Genomic DNA, 22,569 nt, shown 5'->3' with positions numbered 1-22,569 from the left:
TACAGTAATCATTTTATGTAGATTATAATTTATGATGGCGCTACTTATTACAGTGACAAATCGATTCAACTCACAATAATTTCATTAATATTAAATAAGAAACTGAAATCATAACACAATATTAATATAATATAAAATAAAATATAATATAATATAAATAATGTAAAGTAGTTGTGGGAAAATTACCCCCAAACAACAACAACAAAACACAAACAAACAAAACACAACCCCTTCTATTTTTTCTGACTTCTGCGGCATAAATCCCAGCGCGGCGTATTTGCCGGAGTTACCCTATGTATATATGAACTAATATTAGACTATATTTCTATTTTATACATCATTCTGTTAAAATATAATGTATTGTATAAACACAAGAACAATAATTATATTTTACCGACAATTATAAATATATATATATATATATTTGTGTTTGTTTAGTATAAAATATACATATGGATAATGTGTATTTGGCACCATTTTTTTAACCTTTTTCAAAAGTAATTTTGTATTGTAATAACACAAAAGTAAGGTCTTTCATCGGTTTCTTCCATGCAAAAATGTTTGCTAGATACTTATATGATTCGATGAACTACGTAGTTGAAACAAATATCTTGCTTCAAATATTGGAAGAAGATATACACGTTAGGTATAACGTATATCTTAACAAGAAAAAATTGCTGTAGAAGATAAATGAACGATTATCGAAGTGTATGAGAAGGATATCAGAGATGCACACCCCGAAGATAAATAAGAAATTATATAAGTTGTGTCGGGAAGCCGCGGAACTTTTTCAGCTCGTAAATAAGGAAAAAACCTGTCTTGTGTAATCGCCGCACCGCGACGGAATCAGAAGGTTGTAAATTGCCTTAGTTGTCGTCGTTGTTGCTGGGGCTGAAAGAGAAGGAACGCTGGTTTGGATATGGTCTGCATCCGTCGTAAAACAGGAAGGACGGTTTAGGCGAGCTTCTTTTTTTTATTCTCCCTTCTTTCACTGAGTAGAGGAAAAACGAAGGACGATTGGGGTTACAGGAGCAGACCACACTTCAGGCACTCGTGTCTCCCGCAGCGGCAGTGGAGAAATGCCTCGAAATACGGAATGAAGGTTTTTAGTTTCTCGAAATATACTTCCGTACGACTTGCTTTGTGTGCAGAGAGAGTTAACTGTATGGAGAGATGCAGTGTCGTTTTCTCTGTTTACATGTAGAAGCCTTGCTATAAGTCGACAAACACGTAGAATGACATGTTGTGAAGTAGTATATAAAATAATGTATTTATTATTTAATCTTGTGTATAATTAACAGCAGTTTATAATTTTAATTCTATAAAGCTTAGAGCTTTTATTTATTTAATATACTTGACAATGTTATTATTGTTGTTAATGCAATTATCATAGATTGTAACAATTAATTTTAAATTTAAAACAGAAATACAATACGTGAGATAAATGTAAAATAAAAAAATATTTAATTACAATCAGTAATGTGATTGGAATTATTTAGTCACTAATATTTGTTAAAATATGTCAATAGGAATATTTAATAGCATTTTAAAAATTAGATCTTATCAAAAATAGCAAAATACTTTTCGTATATTTTAAACTTTAGATTGCAATTTCTTAACATAAATATATGAAATATTCTTATTTTCGTTGTTTTGATATTTCTTATTAGACTGACGATTCAAACAATTATAAACTATATGATTTTGAAAACGTGTAAAATATGTATTTACCAATGGTAAATCCTAAATATTACATGTATCAAAACTTCATTTCCAAGATAAGAAAAATTATTTTATTAAAAAAGAAAATATTTTATTCCTAACTTGTAAAAATAGCGGAGTAAAACAACTAGAGGGGGGGGGGGTAGAATTAGGTCCAGTAGTGGTCAGAAACGTGTCGCTCGTTACTGAAAGACAATAAGAGGACAATGGAAGTGTGAAGTTTCTCTCTTAGAAAGGCAAGAAGATCTATTTCCGAGTTTCACCCTTCTTAAGGTGTAGTGACGTCATGAGAAGTTTGCCAAATTTTGTTGTGTATCTTAAGTCCTACTCTTGGTCAATGTTTCATTTTGCTCGGATCTTATGTTTCAGTAATCTTTGGCGGTAATTTTTGTTATATTTAATTTGTAATAACACGAGTAAAAACAGGATATATAAACTTATATTTTATTAATTTTTTATTGAAGAAAAATGTGAAATAAAATATTTAATGCTTTTAAAGTATCTAAAATAATTATTTAAAACTTTCATTTAAATATGCGTTTCTATATAGATACCAATATGCAGTCAATTTAAATCAAATATGGCTAATTTTTTTGTTTGATATACCATTGTATACGAAGTGTCAAAATTTTTGATGTGCCAAAAACTCTGTTGGAAAAACAAAATTAAGCAAAAAAGAAATGCTTATACTTTCTTCTTTTTCATTGAAAGCAAAAAGAGTTCTTCTCTCTCTCTCTGTTTAACAAAGTTTATTTCTTTTACTGTTCTCTTTTATATTCGTTTTAAAGTAAATATAGTTTACAGCACAAAAACGAAGAAAACGAATATAGCCAGAGAGCGTAAGTGTAAAAAATAGATTTTAGTGGAGTACAGTTGCTATTTTATACAGTATGTGAAATAGTAACTTTCAGTTTTTTAAATATTTTTCTAACAATGTGTGTTTTTTTAAGCTAAAAATGTCTTCACATGCTACTAATGATACGGATGCCGCTGGTTGACCATTCCTGGATCTAGACAACTTGGAAAATAATCAAAACAATTTTTTATATTGAAATGATTTTGATAAATAAATGACAAATTATTTTTGCTTTGCTTACCATACACGCGATATATTTTGTTCAACTTTTGAAAGAGAAATTGTGAATTTCTTATTTAAAATCAACGATAAAAAATGCTTATTCTATTATAGATTTTATTGTAGATTTCACATACAAAATATGTTGGTCACATTAGATTGGCAATGTAAGCATTTCTTTTGAATATGCCGAGTGTCCGACAATGTATTTTGATCACGTACTTGCCAGCGAAGATGTCGATATTTATTCCCTTGATCAGTAATAAAGAAGACATCAGAATGTTTCTTGTAAATATTTACTATAACGAATATCTGCGATTCTCAGGAGAGCTATCGATGGAGAGGAAATGGGATTTGCCATACTAGACTCAGTCAACCCATAAATAGCTAATATAAATACAGTATTATAAAAAAACTTATTGGAATACAAGGAACTGCTATAAATTATAAGAGCCGTTATTAATTAAAATAAATAAATCATATGCTGTAATAAGATGTTATGTTATAAATACATATTTCTGATTAATTATGGATTAAATATATAAAAATTGTTTTTTAATGCCATTTTCTTAATTAAAATGGGTTCATGTTGCGTTAATTATTACAATCTAATTATATATCAACTTTCGAACAAATACGAATACATCTAATTCAAATTTCAAATAAATTTTATAATTACATTACAATTAATTTTAGTAAGTTAAAAGAATACTTCTCACAAAACTTAATAATAATTAATTTTACATAAAAATTTTACATAAAATAAAAATTACGTACAGGTTAGGGTAATAAACACATGAATCAAATTTTAACAATAAGATACTGATATTTGAATTATCCAAATCAGTGCTGAAATATAAGGTTCCTACTAAAGGAGTGCAAAATGTCGTAACTTCAGGCTCAAGCTCGGCTGAAAAATTAGAAGTTCGAACTCTGTCAGGCTCGAGCTTTTAGGTTCGAACTTTTCAAGCTCGAACTTCTGTCTAGTCTGAAGTCGATACGGCTTAAGATGTTTTAAATTGGGACAGTCAATGTTTCTTAAAATATATTTTAAAACAATAGCATCGCATGAATATAAGATGTGTTCAAAAAGACATTATTACTATTATTAGTGCTATTGACTGTGTACTATCTTGAGCCTGAATGGCTCGAATTCATATTGAGCCTCTCTAGTCTAATAAGCTCAATGAGCTGAACTCAGGCTTTTTTCTTTCCCACTTTTTCGATTTCATTTGTCCCTGCTTAGTAGAACATCAAGCCTGAGAAATATAGAACTATCGAGCTCGAGCCCGAGTTGAAGACGTTTTGCAGACCTCTAGTTCCTACAGACGAGCGATTTTGTAGCGCCACAATCGAAAACGCCGACCCGTTCATACAAAGCTACGGAGAAAAGTGTCGCGAAATATTCACTTTTCTGTAATGCTACAGAATATAACTGTATGAAGATAGCGTATAATGAACAGGTCGGCGTTTCAATTGTGGCGCTACAAAGTCGTTCGTCTGTAGGAGCTCTTACTTGCACACTTCGGCCGATCTTTAACTTGCTTCCTGCCCCTAACGTCACCAACCCGCGATCAGCATTTATGCTGCGCGGGTTGATGAAGTAAGGGGCAAGAACCAAGCCGAAAATTGACCGAAATGTGCAAGTAAATCCCAGCACTGATCTAAGTAATTTGAATAGCTGAATTTGACTAAGCTGACAATAATTATTTTGAATAATTTCAGTATTATCCGCAGTGTCATGATATAATTTACAACTCTATATATATATACACTTTGAAAGTAATATCCCAAACATTGTTAAAAAGTAACAAGAATAAATGTATGTTTTTTGCATTTTAAAAAACTATGGCCATCACATAGCCGAGTTTACCCTATTTATTTGGTACAAGAACCATTAATTTGATTTAACTATCATTTTTTATTGAGTAAATATTTATTTATTGTAAATAAATGTTTAGTTAGTACTGTTGAAAAAAATATATTTAGTAAAAAATATAATAGTAATAAGGCTCAATAAAATCAAAAAAAGGAATAGGGCTACGAGCCAAAGGTTAATCGTTATAAATTTAAAAATTAGTAAAATAAACATATCATTAGAATATAAAAACTTTAATTCCGGCTATTTTATAACAAATAAATAAAGACAAAAGATCCTTATTTCGATCCCTATTGGATCATTATCAATGTTAAAATAGAACATTACAATAATAAAATTAAAAATTATACTTCGCTCTCCTCTCGCAGTATTAACATTTCAGCTAACATTTGAAGCAAATATCGTACAATATGGTATCAGTAACATTATGTTTTTCTGTATGTAATAACGCATAATTGTTTCTGTTGAAAAGTACAATTATAAGTCATATAATATGATAGAGCAAGTAATATAAAATAATAAGAAATATAAACTACAATTAATAAACGTTGTAATATATGCAAGAGTACATTATCTATATTAAAAATAAATTAGTAGCAGCTGAATTAAGTTTTTATATTCTAATGATATGTTTATTTTACTAATTTTTAAATTTATAACGATTAATCTTTGTCTCGTAGCCCTATTCCTTTTTTATTTCTTTTTTTATATATATAACATTTTTTCTTGAGTTTACATTCATATATAGATTACATAAAACGTCATATAAGATATACAAATGAATTGATACACTGACATACTTAAAAAAAAATCAAACATTAGTAATACTATTAGTAAGCAATTAGTAAGCAACGGACTTGTTCAGCGTATCAAATATGCTTGTCATATATAAGCCACTGAGCGACTCATGACAATTAATTTTCGAAGGATATGACTGTGATTCACGTCACTACCTGTTTACACGAGTGTTAACGTGTAAGTGATAACACAGTGTCCTTATATTATTCGTCATCGATTTCTATTTGTTTTAACTTAATACATAATAAAAGAATAATCAAACGGAAACAAAATTATACACTATATTTGTTAACTAAGCTAGAAGATGATAATGATCTATTTGTATGACCTCGATCTCCATTTATTTACAATTTAATACTTAATTAAAGGAGATCGGATGCAAACGAAAATGCATGCTGATATTTGTTGACAAAAGTCGTGATATCAGCGCACCCTTTTAAAAAAAGGTAAACAAAGGCGCTAGGAATATGCTTTTTGAATAGAACCTAAATGATACGTTACGTATCTTTTTATTATTCCAAGTAATAGTAGTTTTAATTCTTCTTCAAAGATATTCCTATTGAAGATCCTCTTATTCCAATCCAAATAATGACAGCTTCTCTGTCAAAAATTATTACTCCTTTAAATTCTATTAAATTAAAAAATAAAACCCAAATGGTATTATCTTTGTGATTTATTTAATTCTAATTATATGTATTATTCGTAAAAAAGATTTGATATCAACAATTGGCGTTAAATTAAATCCTATACCAAATAAAGAATATACTCCGAGTAGTACTATATTTAACTTTTGTACAATGAAACCTAAGTATATATCTTTGTTTTCTATTGAAGGATTTTCCTATTCCGATCCAAATGACTTTAATTCTTCTTTTTTAGCCATTTATCAATTCGGTCATTATTAATATTAAATTCTTCCGCGTAATACTCCTTAAAAGCTGCGCAGGATTTCGCGAATCTTATTTGCTGAATGCCGCATCATGAGAAAAGAAGTTAATATGAAGAAGCGCGTCAGAGGCGAAGAAGCTCCGCAAAATGTAATGGCGCAATTCACACGGTCTTTGCGCAAACGACGATCATTCTTCTTCCAAAAGGCGCACCTTTCATGCGCAACGACGTGTCCCGGCGATAAGAACCGGCATTCGCAGGAATTCATGAGCCGCGCTTCACGATGAACGAGCCTCGGATATGGGGAACGCGGGATCGAGGTATCAAGAAGAGCTCCTTCCTATGGAATCGTTTGGTAACGCGGTCCAAGAACATTTCTCATTCCACCAAGAAGCTCTCGCCTCAGGCTGGCTGATATTATCGGGGGAGAGGAAAAAATTATGCGGCTAATCAAGAAGCTCGAGTGTCACTCCCAGCTCGATGTATCAAGTTGGATCTGCTGCGAGAAATGACCTCGTTCACGTAAGACGTTTCCAACCAATGGCGTAACGCCTTCTCAATCACGATATCTTATTTGATTTTACTTTAGCTTTTTCATGTATCTGTGGAAGTTCTTATGAAAGCGATTTATAATTTTTCATAACTTTATAAGTTTCAAAATAAGATTTAGAAATGGCAAAAAGGAGAATCAATGATAAATATTTTAGTTTTTATTGTGTAAGAATAAATGTCTATGCTTTTGATTTAGAATTATTCAAAAACTTTTATTTCTTTTGCTACGCCAAAATAGGATATAATAAGTTAAGATTGAAATGCAACAAAATTAGAAATAATGATTTAGAGAGATTATTACGAAACTTTATTTTCACTGCGTTATGCATGGTACTTTGAGAGTGCTCATCGTCGATCATAGAGATGAGAATCTACCTCACGCGAAAATCTATTTCACACAAATTTACGTGTAAAGTTCAATATGGTCTAAAACGTGTTCTCCAATCGATTAGTCAATGAATATTCAATGTGGTTTCTACGTGGGGTTCGTGCGATTGCAGTTTCGTTCTACCAGCTTATCCCCAAATCTACGATCGTCGCGTAGCCCGTAACTTTGATAGTTACGCCGGTGCAATGGTTCTGGTAGCGCTGGTAGATAGAGGGTTTCCGGACTTCGCACGGAGGTCATACCGACACTCCCCGCACGGCCGTCATCGCTCATAGAATTTTCGCCGCAATCTTTCGGGATACCCTCGGATGTCCCGGACGAGCGAGAAAAATGTGAGGGGGTTTGGTGAATCGATGTGCTTGCATTAAACATCTTGGCACGAGAGCAAGTGCGGGCGGATAGTTCGGCACGTTCATGCGAACCGTTTTTCGTGGTGGCGGCTGATTTTTCACGGAATCGCGAGTTCTCGTAAGTCTGAAGGGTGCAATCGGAAATCTACGGCAGCCGCGAGCCGTCGATGAATCGTAAATAATCCGAAAACTCTTTTCAATCGCAATGTCAGTCAGGGTCGTGCGCGACCAGTTTACTGGCCATGCCAGTCAAGATGATTGACATTGTGGTCGGACTGTTTGGATTCTCTTCACTATTTCATTATTTCACTTTCATTCTTTTCAATAGTATTGTGCGATAGCAAAATATTTCTAATCTTTTCAAATTTCGTTTACTCTATAACATCTATCTTCTTGATTTCTTCTTTCCTGATTTGTATTTATTATGTACTTGTATAGCGCTATGCGCTTTAATCGCTAAATTATTTCCATTTTTGTAATTAGAACAATCAAATTACATTATTTACTTTATGTATTCTTTAAAAAGCAGGTCGATGATAAGCAATTATATAATTATATAGTACACAGGAAAGAGCGTCTCAATTTTATATAACAAATTACACGTAACTTCATAATAATTCTTTAAATTCTTTGCATTCTTTGCAACGAAATTTTTAATGCAGGCCACGAAGTTGGAATATGATTCGATGTGGAGAAAGTTACAGAGTTTACGCACGAAAATGACTCTTGTCGCTGTAGGCCGAGCATGCATTGGTCGTATTGTTAGGAAAATGTATCTGGGTGCTGATGAAAAGCGGCCTTTTCCTGGAATCGAGTAACGTATCGACATTATAAGCAATACATATTGTTGTACTTGCACCTAGTCTATACCTATAAACCGAACCGAATCGACAGACAAGCGACAAGCAAAATTTGATTTCACCTGCGAATGAATAAAAAAATTTCACATCGCGTTTACTGACGTTATCTCGCATTGTTGAATAAGTGATCCTTCCGGATAATAACTTTTAAGTATTTTTTATCTCCGAATTAAAATTTATTCACAATTTTATATCGCTTCAATATTAACTTTCGAAATAGAAGCGAATGATGTCTCAATGTAAAGTTTCATTCGTCTATGCTTAGCGCGTTAGTAACGCAACTGCCTCGCTGTCGCCGCTTTGTGTCGACCGTTTCTTCGCACGTTCAACAATACCCGCGAGTGTATGACAATAGGATTTCATTTCGCGTACATGTCGATGCACGGAGAACGCTACCGTTGCGCTTACTGATGAGGGAAATAACATTCGCCGATAGATACTATAATACCGGTATAGATCCTCTTTCGTTGAAATGCTGAATCTAAATTATACTGTATTTTGATTAATTGAAATTGTAGAATTGTTTCAAAATCAATAGTATACTATTTGCATAAATAAAATGTTAGCGAAGCACAAAATCTCAGCACTTATATCTGATTTTTGTATAAAAATACTCAATTGCAATATCAGTTTTTGTTTTTTTGTTATTAATGAAATGTTTTTTAGAAATATCATGGTAAAATTGTATTATTTTATAAATTATGCGAAATATTTACCGATTGTAACAAGTTAGTCAATAAATGTGTATATTGCATATAATGTTTTTGTATATAAAATAATATAAAATATTTTTCACTTATTTCCACATTGTTATTTTATTATTATTATTTTTATTTATTACACATGTTATTATTTTTAAATTAAAATATGTATTTGTGCAATAAAAGCTATAGGCACTCGAGCTCCATTTCTATGCAAAGAATATAGATATTAAATTCAAAAGGATCGCTTCAGACTGACAATGAGACTTGTTTTTTATTCTCGAACTATTGTTCTTGAAAATCTTATTATAAAGAGATGTTTGTATATTTAACGAGATGTTTCATCAAGTTTACAATGCAGTATATATTATACTATATATATATATACATAAATATTATATAGGTAGAGGAAAGTCACCGATACCGACATACCACTTTGTTTTTAGACAATATTTCTTAAACAAAAGGTAAAAATAGAACTTTAAAAACGTAAGTACAAATTGAAAAGTGTTTTCTATTATATAGATAGTATAAGTAGTTTTTATAATACTGTTTGCAATTTTGCAATAATTAATTTTTTCGTAAAGTAAACAAAAATGAGCGTTTGACAAAATGGGCTCCAAAACTGACACAGTAGGCTACGCATTCATATTCTTTGTATTTTACAAGCATTATCTGTATGAAGTACCTACAAAAGAATGTATATAAGATTTTCCAGAATCTTTTCACTTCGTTATAAAACATTTTTATTGAATTATATGCATATTTATTTTATGCTGTTCTGCAAGATACAGATATCTAATGCGATAGTTTCTTAAAAGTTTTTCCATATATGCATGATTGCCTTCAGCTCTAATAGACTTATTTGACACTATAAAGCAACATTATAAAGATTAGCTCATGGTCTGTTTTACAGGCAGGTGTGGCGGTTTACGCTGCACCCCAATTTTAAATTTAAAATCGTATTATGAAAAGACTAAGAGAAAAAATAATATAAATAGAACTGATTTAGGGGGGAAACTACAGGCATTTAAAATGACATAATATTATCAATAATATAGTCACTATTATTTAAACCACGCAATTTGCGTAAAAGAAAATCGTAAGAATTTTATTTTTGCATTCGTAGAATTCGTTTTTAATTGATTTGGTATAGAAACAAGCCACAAATATACGAATTATGAGTTTGTACTTCTTTAATTAGCTAAACAGATCGTGATTTTATTATTATTAATAAAGTGCAATAGTTAGTTTCTGAGAAATAAGGGGGTGTCACTTTAGGAGACCCATATCAGTATCGGCGATTTTCCTCTATATAACTAATGTTATATTAGGTCTGTACTAATTTTGTTAAAGTATTATATTTGAGTTATAAATAAATTTGTATATGACATTTTGTTTGTTATCTGTGAATTACCTTGTAATTAAAAAATACATGTAATGGTCACGGTCCGATTCACGTTCATAATACTTAAAAATCATTTTATCCTTGTTGTTTGTCAAATATTAAACAAAGACAAATAATGCTCATGAGCGTTGTGAGTATGAATTGAACCGCGGCCAATATCAGATCTTGAAACAATGTGCTTTGAAATAACAATCGAAGAGAATAGAAGTATTCCGCTGTTACACATCACCGTTAACATGGTAATAATAAGAAAACAATACGAGAAAACTGAAGAATAAAATAATAGGAAGAGACAGTAATGGTGCATCAGTTTAATATATTGAAAAGCATTTAATGGAGTGTAATTGGAAATGATTTCAAAATAACGCTTATTAATTCCTTGTCACGAAGTTTAAATGTACAGAAAAAGATACGGCGGATATAATGTACTACGATAAGGCGATTTTTGCCGGGCAACTCGCGACTCTTTTTCCAGCCGCTACGTGCCTCGCGACTGAAAAGTAAGCGAAAAGCAAAACGAAAAAGGCAGAGCAGAGGTAAAACGAGGACACCGCGAGGTGCAAGGCGCGGCCAGGGCAATAATAATATCAGAAAGGTCGGGCTTATACTGCGGCGCGAGGTTTTCCCAATAGTTCGAACGCGAACTTTCTGCCCAAGTTGCAAAGCTTTAAAGCGAAGGCTTTAACGGGGCTTCTCTCGCCCGGCGCCAACTCTCTCCCCGCTCCCTCCCCCCACCTCTCTCTCTTCCCCCCCGGGATGAAGTCATGCGAGGAAAGAAAAAAAATGATCAGTACGAGGAGAATGCCCGCCACGGCAATTCCAGGCCTGAATATACTGCTGACCTCTCATTCTCCCTTCTTACGCTAGTATTCTCACGTTCGAAGTTTATCCCGTTCGACAGCGGTGTGCAGCATGTTTTTCAGGGGAACTTTTTATTATTCACATACTTTCCGCGCTATGAAGAGGAGGCGCTATTGCCACTCCTTAACTAGCGAATAATTACGAGTACTTATTATGAAAATTGCATCATGAAGTTTTGAAACTCTGAACCAACTTTCTAGTTATTTTGCATGATATGGTAAATATGCATATGTGCACTTCTGTTATACATAGGTTACAGTTCAAAATAAGATACAATATATTACATTGCTATACTAGTATTATTAAAACATTTTTTTATATATATTATCACTTTACATATGAAGCCAATTGTGATACAATCAGGTTCAAATGATCACGAAATAGCATCCGTTTGCGGATTTAAAATATCTTTAAAAATGATGAAGTTAGCTATCACCCCTAGTTTAAAATTTTGGTACGATCCATTCTTTTAAGGGTTCAAACAAAACCGATCGTGGTACAAACGATTACGAAACTGTACTCGCTTGCGGATTTAAAATATCTTAACGTGGGATGCTACATTCTTTTCAACCCTTTATATTTTTGAATCCCTTAACAAACAAAAAGGAAAGTGGTACAATTGGATACAATCTTAGCTTAATTTAATTCATATTTAAAAACTTTTTTTCTTAAAGACGATTTATCAAGTTCACATAGGTCGTTGATCCTCAATGTCTTACGCGTAAGCTATTTATCCTTGAGTTGTGTTCACGACTAGATTGAAAACAAAATATCAGCGAATCTCGGCGTACGAAGAAATCAGGATACGGAATGACGAAGCACCGTTGTCATAGTCGCAAGTCCGTCTCAGAACTCGTGACTCGTTGAGCATTTCAGTCACGTCGAAGTGTAATGATCAGTAAATAACAAATGACCGCGTCTGCTGGTTGTCCTCATCCTTCATCGTAGGGGTAGCCGAAGCTGCTCAAACTTTCGTGAGAGAGGGCGAGGAGCAACACGGACGTCGATTCTTCTTACAAGGACTGCGGCTGGAAACTTGCGACACGCGACTCCGCCCCGGGAACTCCACTCCCGAGCCTCAGAAACGTACAACCGTACCGGATGATTCGTTTTTCCTGACGCAAGTTTCGGTAGTTACATTATCCTGCTGGGTGGCAATTCCCACAAAATAGACCGCCTTTACAATTTTCTCTTGGTCTAAATAACCTACGTCGCAACGTTGATATAAATCGCGCACGAATAAAAGTCGACGTCGCAGGATTGCAAAAAAATTAGATTATACAATGAAGAGAATCCATGATACAAAATATTTTTATATCAACTGAGAAAAGAAGTACGAAAAACAAAAAATTTTTTTAAATATTTTATTTCTACTTTCTATGCACTATTATACAAATTCTCATTGTATGTAATAGGGGAGTGTTACTGTGAATGTGTCGCCTAAATTATACCTTTCGCATCATGTACTAAAAGGATTATAATAAATTAATTATAATTATAATTATAATCATTATAATTATAATTATTAGTAAATGACAAACATATAATAATAATTACTTGAAACGTCCAGCTATAATTTCCAACGTTTATCTGCGTACAAATAAGAATTAAATGAGAAATATAATAAAAAATTACTTTAGATATATTTATATATATTTATAATTTGATGTAACGAACGTTTTCTAATACAATAAAGCAATCTGTTACAGTCCTGTTATATAAACACATGATACGAAGGACTAAAAAAAGAAAGCGAAAGAAAACACTCATTTCTTCTTCTTTCTTGAACAGAATGTTAAATAAAGCGATCCGACGCATCCGCTATCGAGTTTCCTCGCAAGTATAATTTATGCGAAATTACTTCCTTCGTTCGGGGACGCTCGCCGGCTACTGTGCAATACTGAAAGGGACGACGGTGTACAGCCAGTCGTTCTGCATGTAATTTGCACATTGCATCTCTGCGGACAGAATTATGATACTACAGATACGAGATATCTTACTTATGTTCCGTTTCAAAATAGCACGCAAGAATGGAATTTCAAGAAGTTGAGGTGGATGTTGCATTGCGGCGCTGCTCGATGACTTGTTTCCCCTCCACACAATAAGTTTTGTAATCTCCTCAGTTGCGTAACTTTCTGAGTGGCAATTTTCCGGAACAACAATGTTCTTGATTCCTTTTTCAATTCTTCGCAATGCAATCTCGATCTCTTTAAATCAACTCGATTTTAACGCAACTCGAGTTTCTTCAATTTTCCGTACGTACTCTTTCTTATGTGATTGGTTTTACAATTTCTATTAAAGTTGCGTATATTTTAATAGGTAACTAAATTTAATTATCACATTTGTATGATAGTAACTATTTAAAAAACCACTGATTATAATTTGTAACGGAAATTTCTATCACCACTATTTCGAACCATCTTTGCCGCCCAACTGCTACATCAAGTCACCTAAGATGGCGAATGATATTGGGCGCTACTTTCGTATGAGGATCATAAGAATATAATATCGTGACTCCGTTTGCCGCCTCGTTTTCTCCCCAATACAATAAGTTTTGTAATCCTCTTGGTTACGTAACTTTCTGAGTGGCAATTTCCTCGAACCTGTCCGCATCTAGTTTTATCCGCGATCCAGCGCTGTCCCAGACTAACTTTTCAACCTGACTATTCTTCTTCAACCACGAAAACGCATCTTCGATGCAACCTTGTTTCGACTTGTCATCATTCCGTATCATATAGCTCTTGACAGTCCACTTTCGTCATTTCTATTCGGTAGTAAGCTTCTTATACTTCAACCTGTCATATTGCTTATCATAGCGATTTATTTTCGGTAGGCCATAGTAGGTTCAACATTTTATAGCAGAACGTAAAGTAGATTTTGGAAAAGTTTAAAGAAATAATTGAAAACAAACGAATATACATGTTATTGCAAATTATACACAACGAGAATTATTTGAATGCATTGTATTATAGAAAGCTCAAGTACATTAAAAAATTGATATAAAACTCTAAAGAAATCTAAACCAAAATTAATATGATTAAATTACAAGTAAATAATTAAAGAGCAGTCTTTAAAAAAATTTAAAAATAAAATTTATAAAAGAATTTTTTATTTTTTCAGATTAAAGCACAAAATTTTATTTTTAAGCCAAGATTTAAAAAATCTAAATGAGAAAATCTCGATGAAAAGTTTGTTATTTTCTGTATCCAGTCAATGAATTTTTTAAGTACATGAAACGTTTTAAATTACAACAATAATTCTGATTTATTTAATACTGATCGATAAATTTTTAGCGCTAAACGGATAACATTTATTTAAATTTACCTTTGCTTGTGCTCGTGGAATTATTGGCACGCCGCTATTATTGCCTTAATATTCTAAATCGTTTACTACACAATGAGTGTTATCGCTCGGAGAGAACAGATGTACTAAGCAAGATTACGATATTGTTTACGCTTAATAGCCTAATTCCCAGCGCATTAAATTTACGGGCTTCGAATTTCAATGCGCGCAATTTCCCCGTCTTCTGACCTTGCTGTATCCAATGTTGGCCGTGGGTCAAGTGTCACTACAGAACGTAGACTCCTCCGCTCGCTAGGGCAAACCCTTTCGATTACTCGTGCTAGACCCTTGATGTCTCCATATTCTCTTCAAAGTGCACGCACATATACGTAGACGTTTTAGAATTGGTGCTCTTAAGAACGGCACTCGTGTCGTGAGGTTGAACGGCCTCGTGAGATTTGGACGTTCGCGAATTTAACTGCTGACTTCGCTCGATAGAACATCCCTAGTTACTCGCTAATGGGCTTCGTAAAGTTTAAGCTCGCTATTGAATACGTATGATATAGGTGGGATTCCGTTATACTAGATAGATTGTTAAACTGTATAACTGTTATAATATTTATTCTTCTCAAAAGTGCTCTCATATTGAAGTGGCACTTTTATAACATACAATTTAGATAAACAAATAGAATCTTTAATTGTGAATTTTCTTATTTTTTAATACAAACTATGATTAATATAAATATTATATTTAGATATACAAAGAAATAAGCTGTATGTGTAGCATATACGCATGCAGTTACATAAAAAGAACAATTTTGCGCTTAAATATCTAAAAATTTAGCTAGATACAGATGTGAAAATAATTTTGTCGAGCCATCAAAATATTTATGCAGAAAACTCAAACAATGTTGCAAAAATTTTTAATATTCTAGCAACTAACTTGAACGTCCTGCATAATTACTTTGGTAATTCAGCATACAAAATTATTTTCAAATTTGTATCTAATTAAATTTTTAGAAACTTTAGTAAGACTGTTTTTTCCGTGTATGCATTTATTATATCGTTTGTTTCTCTTATTTTAGAAAATACATTTCTCAATCGCGCGGAGGGATGATTCAAACTGGAATCAAACTTATAATTGCGACTAAACTCGCGGGGTCAAGAATCACGCGTACACACAAACGGTATTATACGGCCATTAAAGTTCCGTAATACTAATACCGTCATATTCCACTTTATGCTAAAGTCTGATGTAGTAGTAACTCAGCAATTTCTCCGATCTTTCGAGTTCTTTCCGTCGAAGAGGAAACGAGTAGTCTGCGAACTTTCCTTGGGCGCTGTTCGGATTCCCGCATTCGCAGTCTCTCCGCCATTGTACTTATTCCCTTCTATGCAATTGTACAAGTTGTTCGGGCAGACATCTAGAACCTCGGTGTGTTTCTCATGCGCTCACCTCTCCCCATCTTCGACATATATATAGTATTATTTACCTCGTCTTTGCAGTCACGCATTTAAATTATCTTTGTTCGCAAAACGGAAACACGCGCGATTTTAAAATATACTATAATTTACGGTATGAGCAGAGAGCTTCGTAATAAATCTCGTGGTCATAATGGACCACAGTAAAAAGAATTATTTTGGTTACGTATAAGACGATATAATGTAACGCGCGATATAATATAATACGATTACACTTAAAAGTCGATATAACAAATTTTCGCAAAATGTAAAGTATTCCTAATACCATAAAACATACTTATCACGCTTTTTATTATTTACACATAAAATTTACATGACAATTATGTATCATTATTTACAATTATATTAAAAAATATTCTTATAGTTAAGTTTAAACGTCACAATATTTTGTTAATATTACAGGATTCCTAATGTAATTGTATTTTAAGCAGCACACAACGTAATTTGTGATAAATCCTGTAATACAACGCAAACATGTTACAATATTTTAATTATAATATATAATAGTCATTTATTATTACACACATTAAATTGACGCGTTATTGAATTAAACAGTTGTATCAACATCGCAAGACATAAATCTGTTTCGAGCATTATCCATGCCACTTGAATTTAGAGATCTATGTACAACGTTAATATTCCATTTTACTCCGAGAACTCGTCCACCCGCTGGCGACAAATCCTTCCGAGACGAATAGTTACGCGCGCGAGTTGCTCGTCAGAATTACTCTACCGCTCATTGTCTGACCCGAAACGCTTATTAATGTCGCGGCGTTCTGAGAGTGATAAATTGCTCCGCCTGCGTATCACAGCGCGCGCGAACATTTTTCCGGAAAATGCCGGAAGGTCTTTGTACTCCCGTGCCTGTCTCCCTCCCTCCTTCATCCTGCGTCCTCATTTTTCATGGTTTTCAGTTATGCGAGCGCTGATGAAATTGGCGAACGGGAGTGCTGCAAAGCGCCCCGATGGCTGCATCGCGTCGCCGCGCAGGGAATCTGTTTGCTCATTTCTATTTACGAGGAATACGCGACCATGTAAACCGTCATGTTAATAGAATGTGCCTGTATCCCATCCCGCAGGAGGCATATGGGCTACAAGATCATAATCGGCTGCTTCGCCATATCGTTATCGCAATCGACCGTGTAACCAACTACGCGCGGAAGCTTGACTTCACTCACGAAACACGCGCGCGTGCAAATTCGATCTCGCACGATGTTCATCGTGAGGTGATGTCTTGATCTTCCATAACATTTCGTGAAAGAGGAAAGCGATAGAGAGGAGTTATTTTTACGATGCTAGTTGAATTTCTTTTTGAATTGTATGTACAACGTTGTCTCTCGAAAATTATCACTAAGTATTTTACTTAAAACCGCAAATATCTGAATTTTAATTAAATTCTGTATTTTAACAATACATACATATGTTAATTTTATAATTTTTTTACATTCTTTTGACAAACGAATAAAAAAAAATATTTAGCAAATTGCAAAATAATTGATAAATTAAATGGATAGAATGTGTACTTTGACAAAACAAATAAAAAACATTTATCAAAAAACATTAATGAATTATAGAATCAAATAAATAAATTGTATTACAATTTGTTCATAGTTTGGAAATTTTTTTTTTAAATGCTAGATTTATTCAGGCACGTGTATTTATCAGTTTAAGTGCAATACAGATTACATATTACATAATGCACTTTATTTTGTCTCGTCGCAGATTGTAAGACAAAAGATGATAAAATAAATATCATTCTCCAACCTCGACTTGGCTTGTGCAATTGTCGACTGTGGACGTTGTTCGCGAGTCGTCGTCGATTTATCTGAACGGTAAAATCGAGCTTCTCAATCGCAGGTAAAAGGAAATGCGCGCTCATATTGCTACGAGCCGATCGAGCGTATACCGTGACGAATTGCGATGAAGCGAGCAACGGAATAAAACGGCTAGAAAGGAACGGACCCTTCGGCAATGCACTCGATACCGAAATCGACGATATCATCCATTTCGAAATATCGCCAGTGCAGTTGCCGAGCCAAGTGCGACTGGAATAGGAACTGGTCGGAAAACTATGGTGGAGTATCGTAACGGTAGGACACTTTGTACGGGCATTTGCTCCGCTTTTCGCTATCGTAACGGCAAATAAATATTGCTTCAGTGCCGGGCAAGATTCGACGCGGCTTAGCGCGGTGAAATACGGCGTCGACCGTGAGTAAAGCGCAGCGTGCTTTGACATTAACGGCATTACCGCGTTCTCTTTTCATCGCGCACAGCCATTAGTTCACATTAACGTGAGAAGGAATTTCTGTTTCTCGCGTAATAATTTTTAAAGAGTAGAAAACGCATTATAATGTACTTTTTTGACGATGTTTGCCATAAACGAGAGCCTGAAAGCTAATACATAATGTGTTTGTAACGAAATTATAAACATTTGTTTTATTAATTTTGTCTACTTGCTTCACATTAAACATTTTCAAGTAATAAATATTTCATAATTACAAATATATAATGGATTTTATATACGTACTCTTTTCTATATCATTGTAAAATATATCTGTAATTTTATATTAGTTATGATAATTTTTCTCTTTATTTTTAAATTTTACATACATTTTATGTATATACATTTTTTTTCTGCAAGTTCCATATATTTTTATTATTCTTTTACATAAAACTATAATTTGCATGTGATAATTTGCATATTGAACAGTTTTGTTTTACATTTATTTGCTGTGCATTTTAATTGTGAAATGTTGAAGCTATGCATAGACAGTACAAGCGGATACAAAGATAAAATCAGGAATAAAGGTAGACGTGGCTAAATTTAAAGGTGAAGTGGAAAATTTCACTAGTGGTGTTTTCCGCCGAGTTCAAAGCTACAGATCAAACAACTCGGATTACGTGCCGCGACTGGAAGGAAGTTTGGAAAATCATCCGGCGAGTGGGCAGTACCCGTATTGTTCTCGTGACCGGTGTTTGCTTAACCCGCTCCATGACTATAACAAGAAGTTATTGTTGCCACGGAGTGCGGAGAATGCAGAACCTTATTGAATTGGTGCAAGGTACAGTGAGAAGAGTAGCCTTTGCGTATCGTGAGCCGAGTTCGATAGCTTTCATTTCCCAGTGTTCATCGAAAGTTGAGAGAGAATGCTTTATTGGCGAAAACTCCTTACTGAAGAACATAAAAGTTTGTCTTAGCAACATGGAAATGAGATATACATACATACACCTATATATATTATATATTAAATGTTATGTACTATTTATCTTTGGTTATATTATTTATATTATTTATTACATAGTCCATATTAACATATTTATTATATTATTATTCTGAATATATTCTGAATTTTTTATACATATATACTGATATACTATATATATTGCTCTTTATAATCTTTCTCATTTGCTTTTGTATTTTCCGCAATAACAGAGGGGACTAAAAAAAAAAAATCCTCGTTTTATCGCAGTTATAATTTAATTTCACCGTAAAGTAACAGCGAATTAATTTCGTAGCCAATAAGAGTATTTTCAAGGTACCTATACCGACCCTTTTGATCCCGTCACGCTTTCGTTATGCCTTCAGCTTCAGTTATTTCCGCAATTTTCACATGTACCTCGTAACAATTTCAATTTCTACCTACGCCGAAGTCCCATTTTCTCCGGCATACAATGGAAAATTTTATCGGACGCGTTCTATCTCGCCCTTCTTGCCCGTGCACGGTCGTTCCATTGGGCTTTCCGATGCCACCCTTCGGAAACCCGTTCGTTCCTTTCTATCCCATTCAGCTACTCCTATGGGATTATGATAATGACAATCTCCGCGATTGTCGAAACCTTGATTAATAGCAAGTCGAGTGATCCATTATAAATTAAATAAAACTTGCGCTGGGATGCATCATAAAGCTGATAGCATATTACCGTACATCATTAGAGTACATTAATTCGAGATACATTTCCCTGAAGATAAAAGTTGAAAAATAAATTTATTATTGTTTATATTTAATAATTTCCTTTTAATAATATGTATTAATTCACAAATTTAATCTGCAAACAAAATAAGTTTTATTTTATTGTCGTATACACATCAATCACAATCGGAGATTTTACAATTAAAAATATTATTATTTATATATTCTTTTATAAAGAGTAAATATGTCGTTAAGCTAATATTGAAAGACATATATATCGTTGGTATTATGCAAAGTAATGTTTGCAATTCAGTACGTTTACAAGATATTAATTAGCATTTTGTAAATCAAATGTTGTGGTTAACGTGGTCAGAAATGCATTAAGCGTTGTTTATATTAACATTTAATCGTTTAAATTAGGCAAATGTGAACAATTATTAGTTTACTTATTATAGTGCATAAATTTCTAAATACATCATACTTGTAAAGCAGAGAAAATTGTGCCAATGAAATACGAACAACTTGAAACATCGTTGTCAACAATAAATACTAATTTATTGAATATTATATTCGGTTTTAATATTATTATTAGATTATGCTTCATTATAACGCGTTAAAAAGCGGAAGGTATAAATATACTTATACATACACCTGTTAATACACTTTATGGTTATATGATAGTTTGTAAATTATTTGCTTCGATATAAGATCTCAAAGAGGATAGTGGTATTCTTGGCGCGAACCGCATCGTGTTTCGTGAATGCTAAACTCAATTGTGTACAGGAACCGTGAGTAATGGCGTGACGCTTTATAATCCCGGAAGTTTGGGCTTAATCAAGTACTTATTACAATTACCTACGGCATGCGCGCAACCCGGCAACTTTCAGTCCACTCGCAGCTGCAACTTCTGATACCGTAAAGGATTTTGCATCTAATCTCGTTTGAATGTACGCCGTACTGAGTTTCCATATTCATCTAACTTCGACTTTGACTTTAGTGTGAGCCCGCTCAATGTTTCATCAGATAAGATTTGTCCACAGGTTTACGTACCTTATTAAGTTTCGCAATACTTTCTTAAACAATATTTTCTCGAATAATTTGCAGTTGCAACAGTGACGCGCGTGAAATCTACAAGTTCACATTAGATGTTTCATTTATGTGATTAAAATAGAAAATATCTGTTTCTCAATATGATTTCGTTCGTATAAATCTTATGAAGCAAATTTTTTGTATGGAAAAAAACCGATAAAATAGGATAGAACGATAAAGTAAAAATTTATTGTAAAATAAAAAATTTAAAATATATGTACAAAGTTAATTACATTTATAAAAAATTATATACATTAAATGTCGATACGTGGTCAAAATTTAAAAACAAGAGAAAAATAAAAGGCATATACCACAAGCGCTTGATGTCGTACAGCGAAACTACTTTCAAAGTCAATACATAAAATTACATTAAATTAATAAATAAAATAGACGTTTCGGCTTTCTATTGGGCCATCATCAGTATATAAATATAAATTATAAATTACGCAGAAATGTATAGTATACAAATAAAAATTGAGTTCTTTCTTCGTTACATCAATCGTCTATGTCAATAAGCTCGTTAGATTTCTTGTTTTACTTTCTTTCGGTGTATATTTTCAATGTATCTATAATTTCATGTTCCACAAATTATAGAAGAATTATATTAACATTATTAATTTCATTATTATTTTTTGAAAAATTAATTGTATTAATTATTTGTACATTAATTAAATGAATTATGTCTGTTTATCTGTGTGTATTACATATCATGCTTATTATCATCTGACCCGTTTTTACATTTAAACTAATTAAAAGCCGTGGATCAAGACTTCACATTATGACTAAAAATGTTTATTATATTATACTATAATTTGAGGCCACAGTAACTCAAAATTCCCCATTGATCATTGTATAAAATTAAATTTGAATATAAGACTAATTTATGCCAAGCTTTTATTTTGCAATGGAAGCTCAACCGTAGCTAATTTAAGAAAGTAATTTTTCAATTATAATTTTAACATTTATGCGTATACATATATTTATCACATTTTTTGGTGCTGAAATAGTTTTTGAAAATGATTTATTCAAAGTTCTTCATATATGTACAATAACGTTATCTGATGATATTCAATTTTTCTTGGATTAAAGATATTTACAAAATTATCTTATATTTTCAGACATCACTATTAACATGACGTATTCTGTTTCAGGTGGTTCCAGTATCGCCAGCGTAGTAGCAGGTAGCAAGCCGACGAGATCCTGGGACAAACCTCAATTCGACGATATTGCACCGCGAAATATCACTGCCATCGTCGGTCAGACGGCGGAGCTGAATTGTTATGTCAAGCATCCGGGCGACCGTGTGGTGAGTAACATTTTCAT

The 22,569-nt window shown here is 33.0% G+C and overlaps 1 protein-coding gene and 1 long non-coding RNA gene across 3 annotated transcripts in view; one reads left to right on the top strand and one right to left on the bottom strand.

Moving 5' to 3' along the window:
- LOC108731068 (basement membrane-specific heparan sulfate proteoglycan core protein) overlaps positions 1-22,569 on the top strand; it is a 239,608-nt gene that overhangs the window by 77,307 nt on the left and 139,732 nt on the right. For both annotated transcript variants that reach the window (XM_018461132.1, XM_018461131.1), the window contains exon 3: positions 22,398-22,552. In XM_018461132.1, the coding sequence (XP_018316634.1) occupies positions 22,398-22,552 (155 nt within the window). The remainder of the gene's footprint in view (positions 1-22,397; positions 22,553-22,569) is intronic.
- LOC108731069 (uncharacterized) overlaps positions 1-22,569 on the bottom strand; it is a 265,224-nt gene that overhangs the window by 198,226 nt on the left and 44,429 nt on the right. The gene's annotated exons all lie outside the window — the stretch shown is intronic.

The sequence above is a fragment of the Mycetomoellerius zeteki genome, unplaced genomic scaffold (genome assembly GCF_001594055.1).
Source record: "Mycetomoellerius zeteki isolate Tzet28-1 unplaced genomic scaffold, Tzet1.0 scaffold12, whole genome shotgun sequence".
In the NCBI taxonomy this organism is placed as follows: domain Eukaryota; kingdom Metazoa; phylum Arthropoda; class Insecta; order Hymenoptera; family Formicidae; genus Mycetomoellerius; species Mycetomoellerius zeteki.
This window is presented reverse-complemented; position numbering and strand designations above follow the sequence as displayed.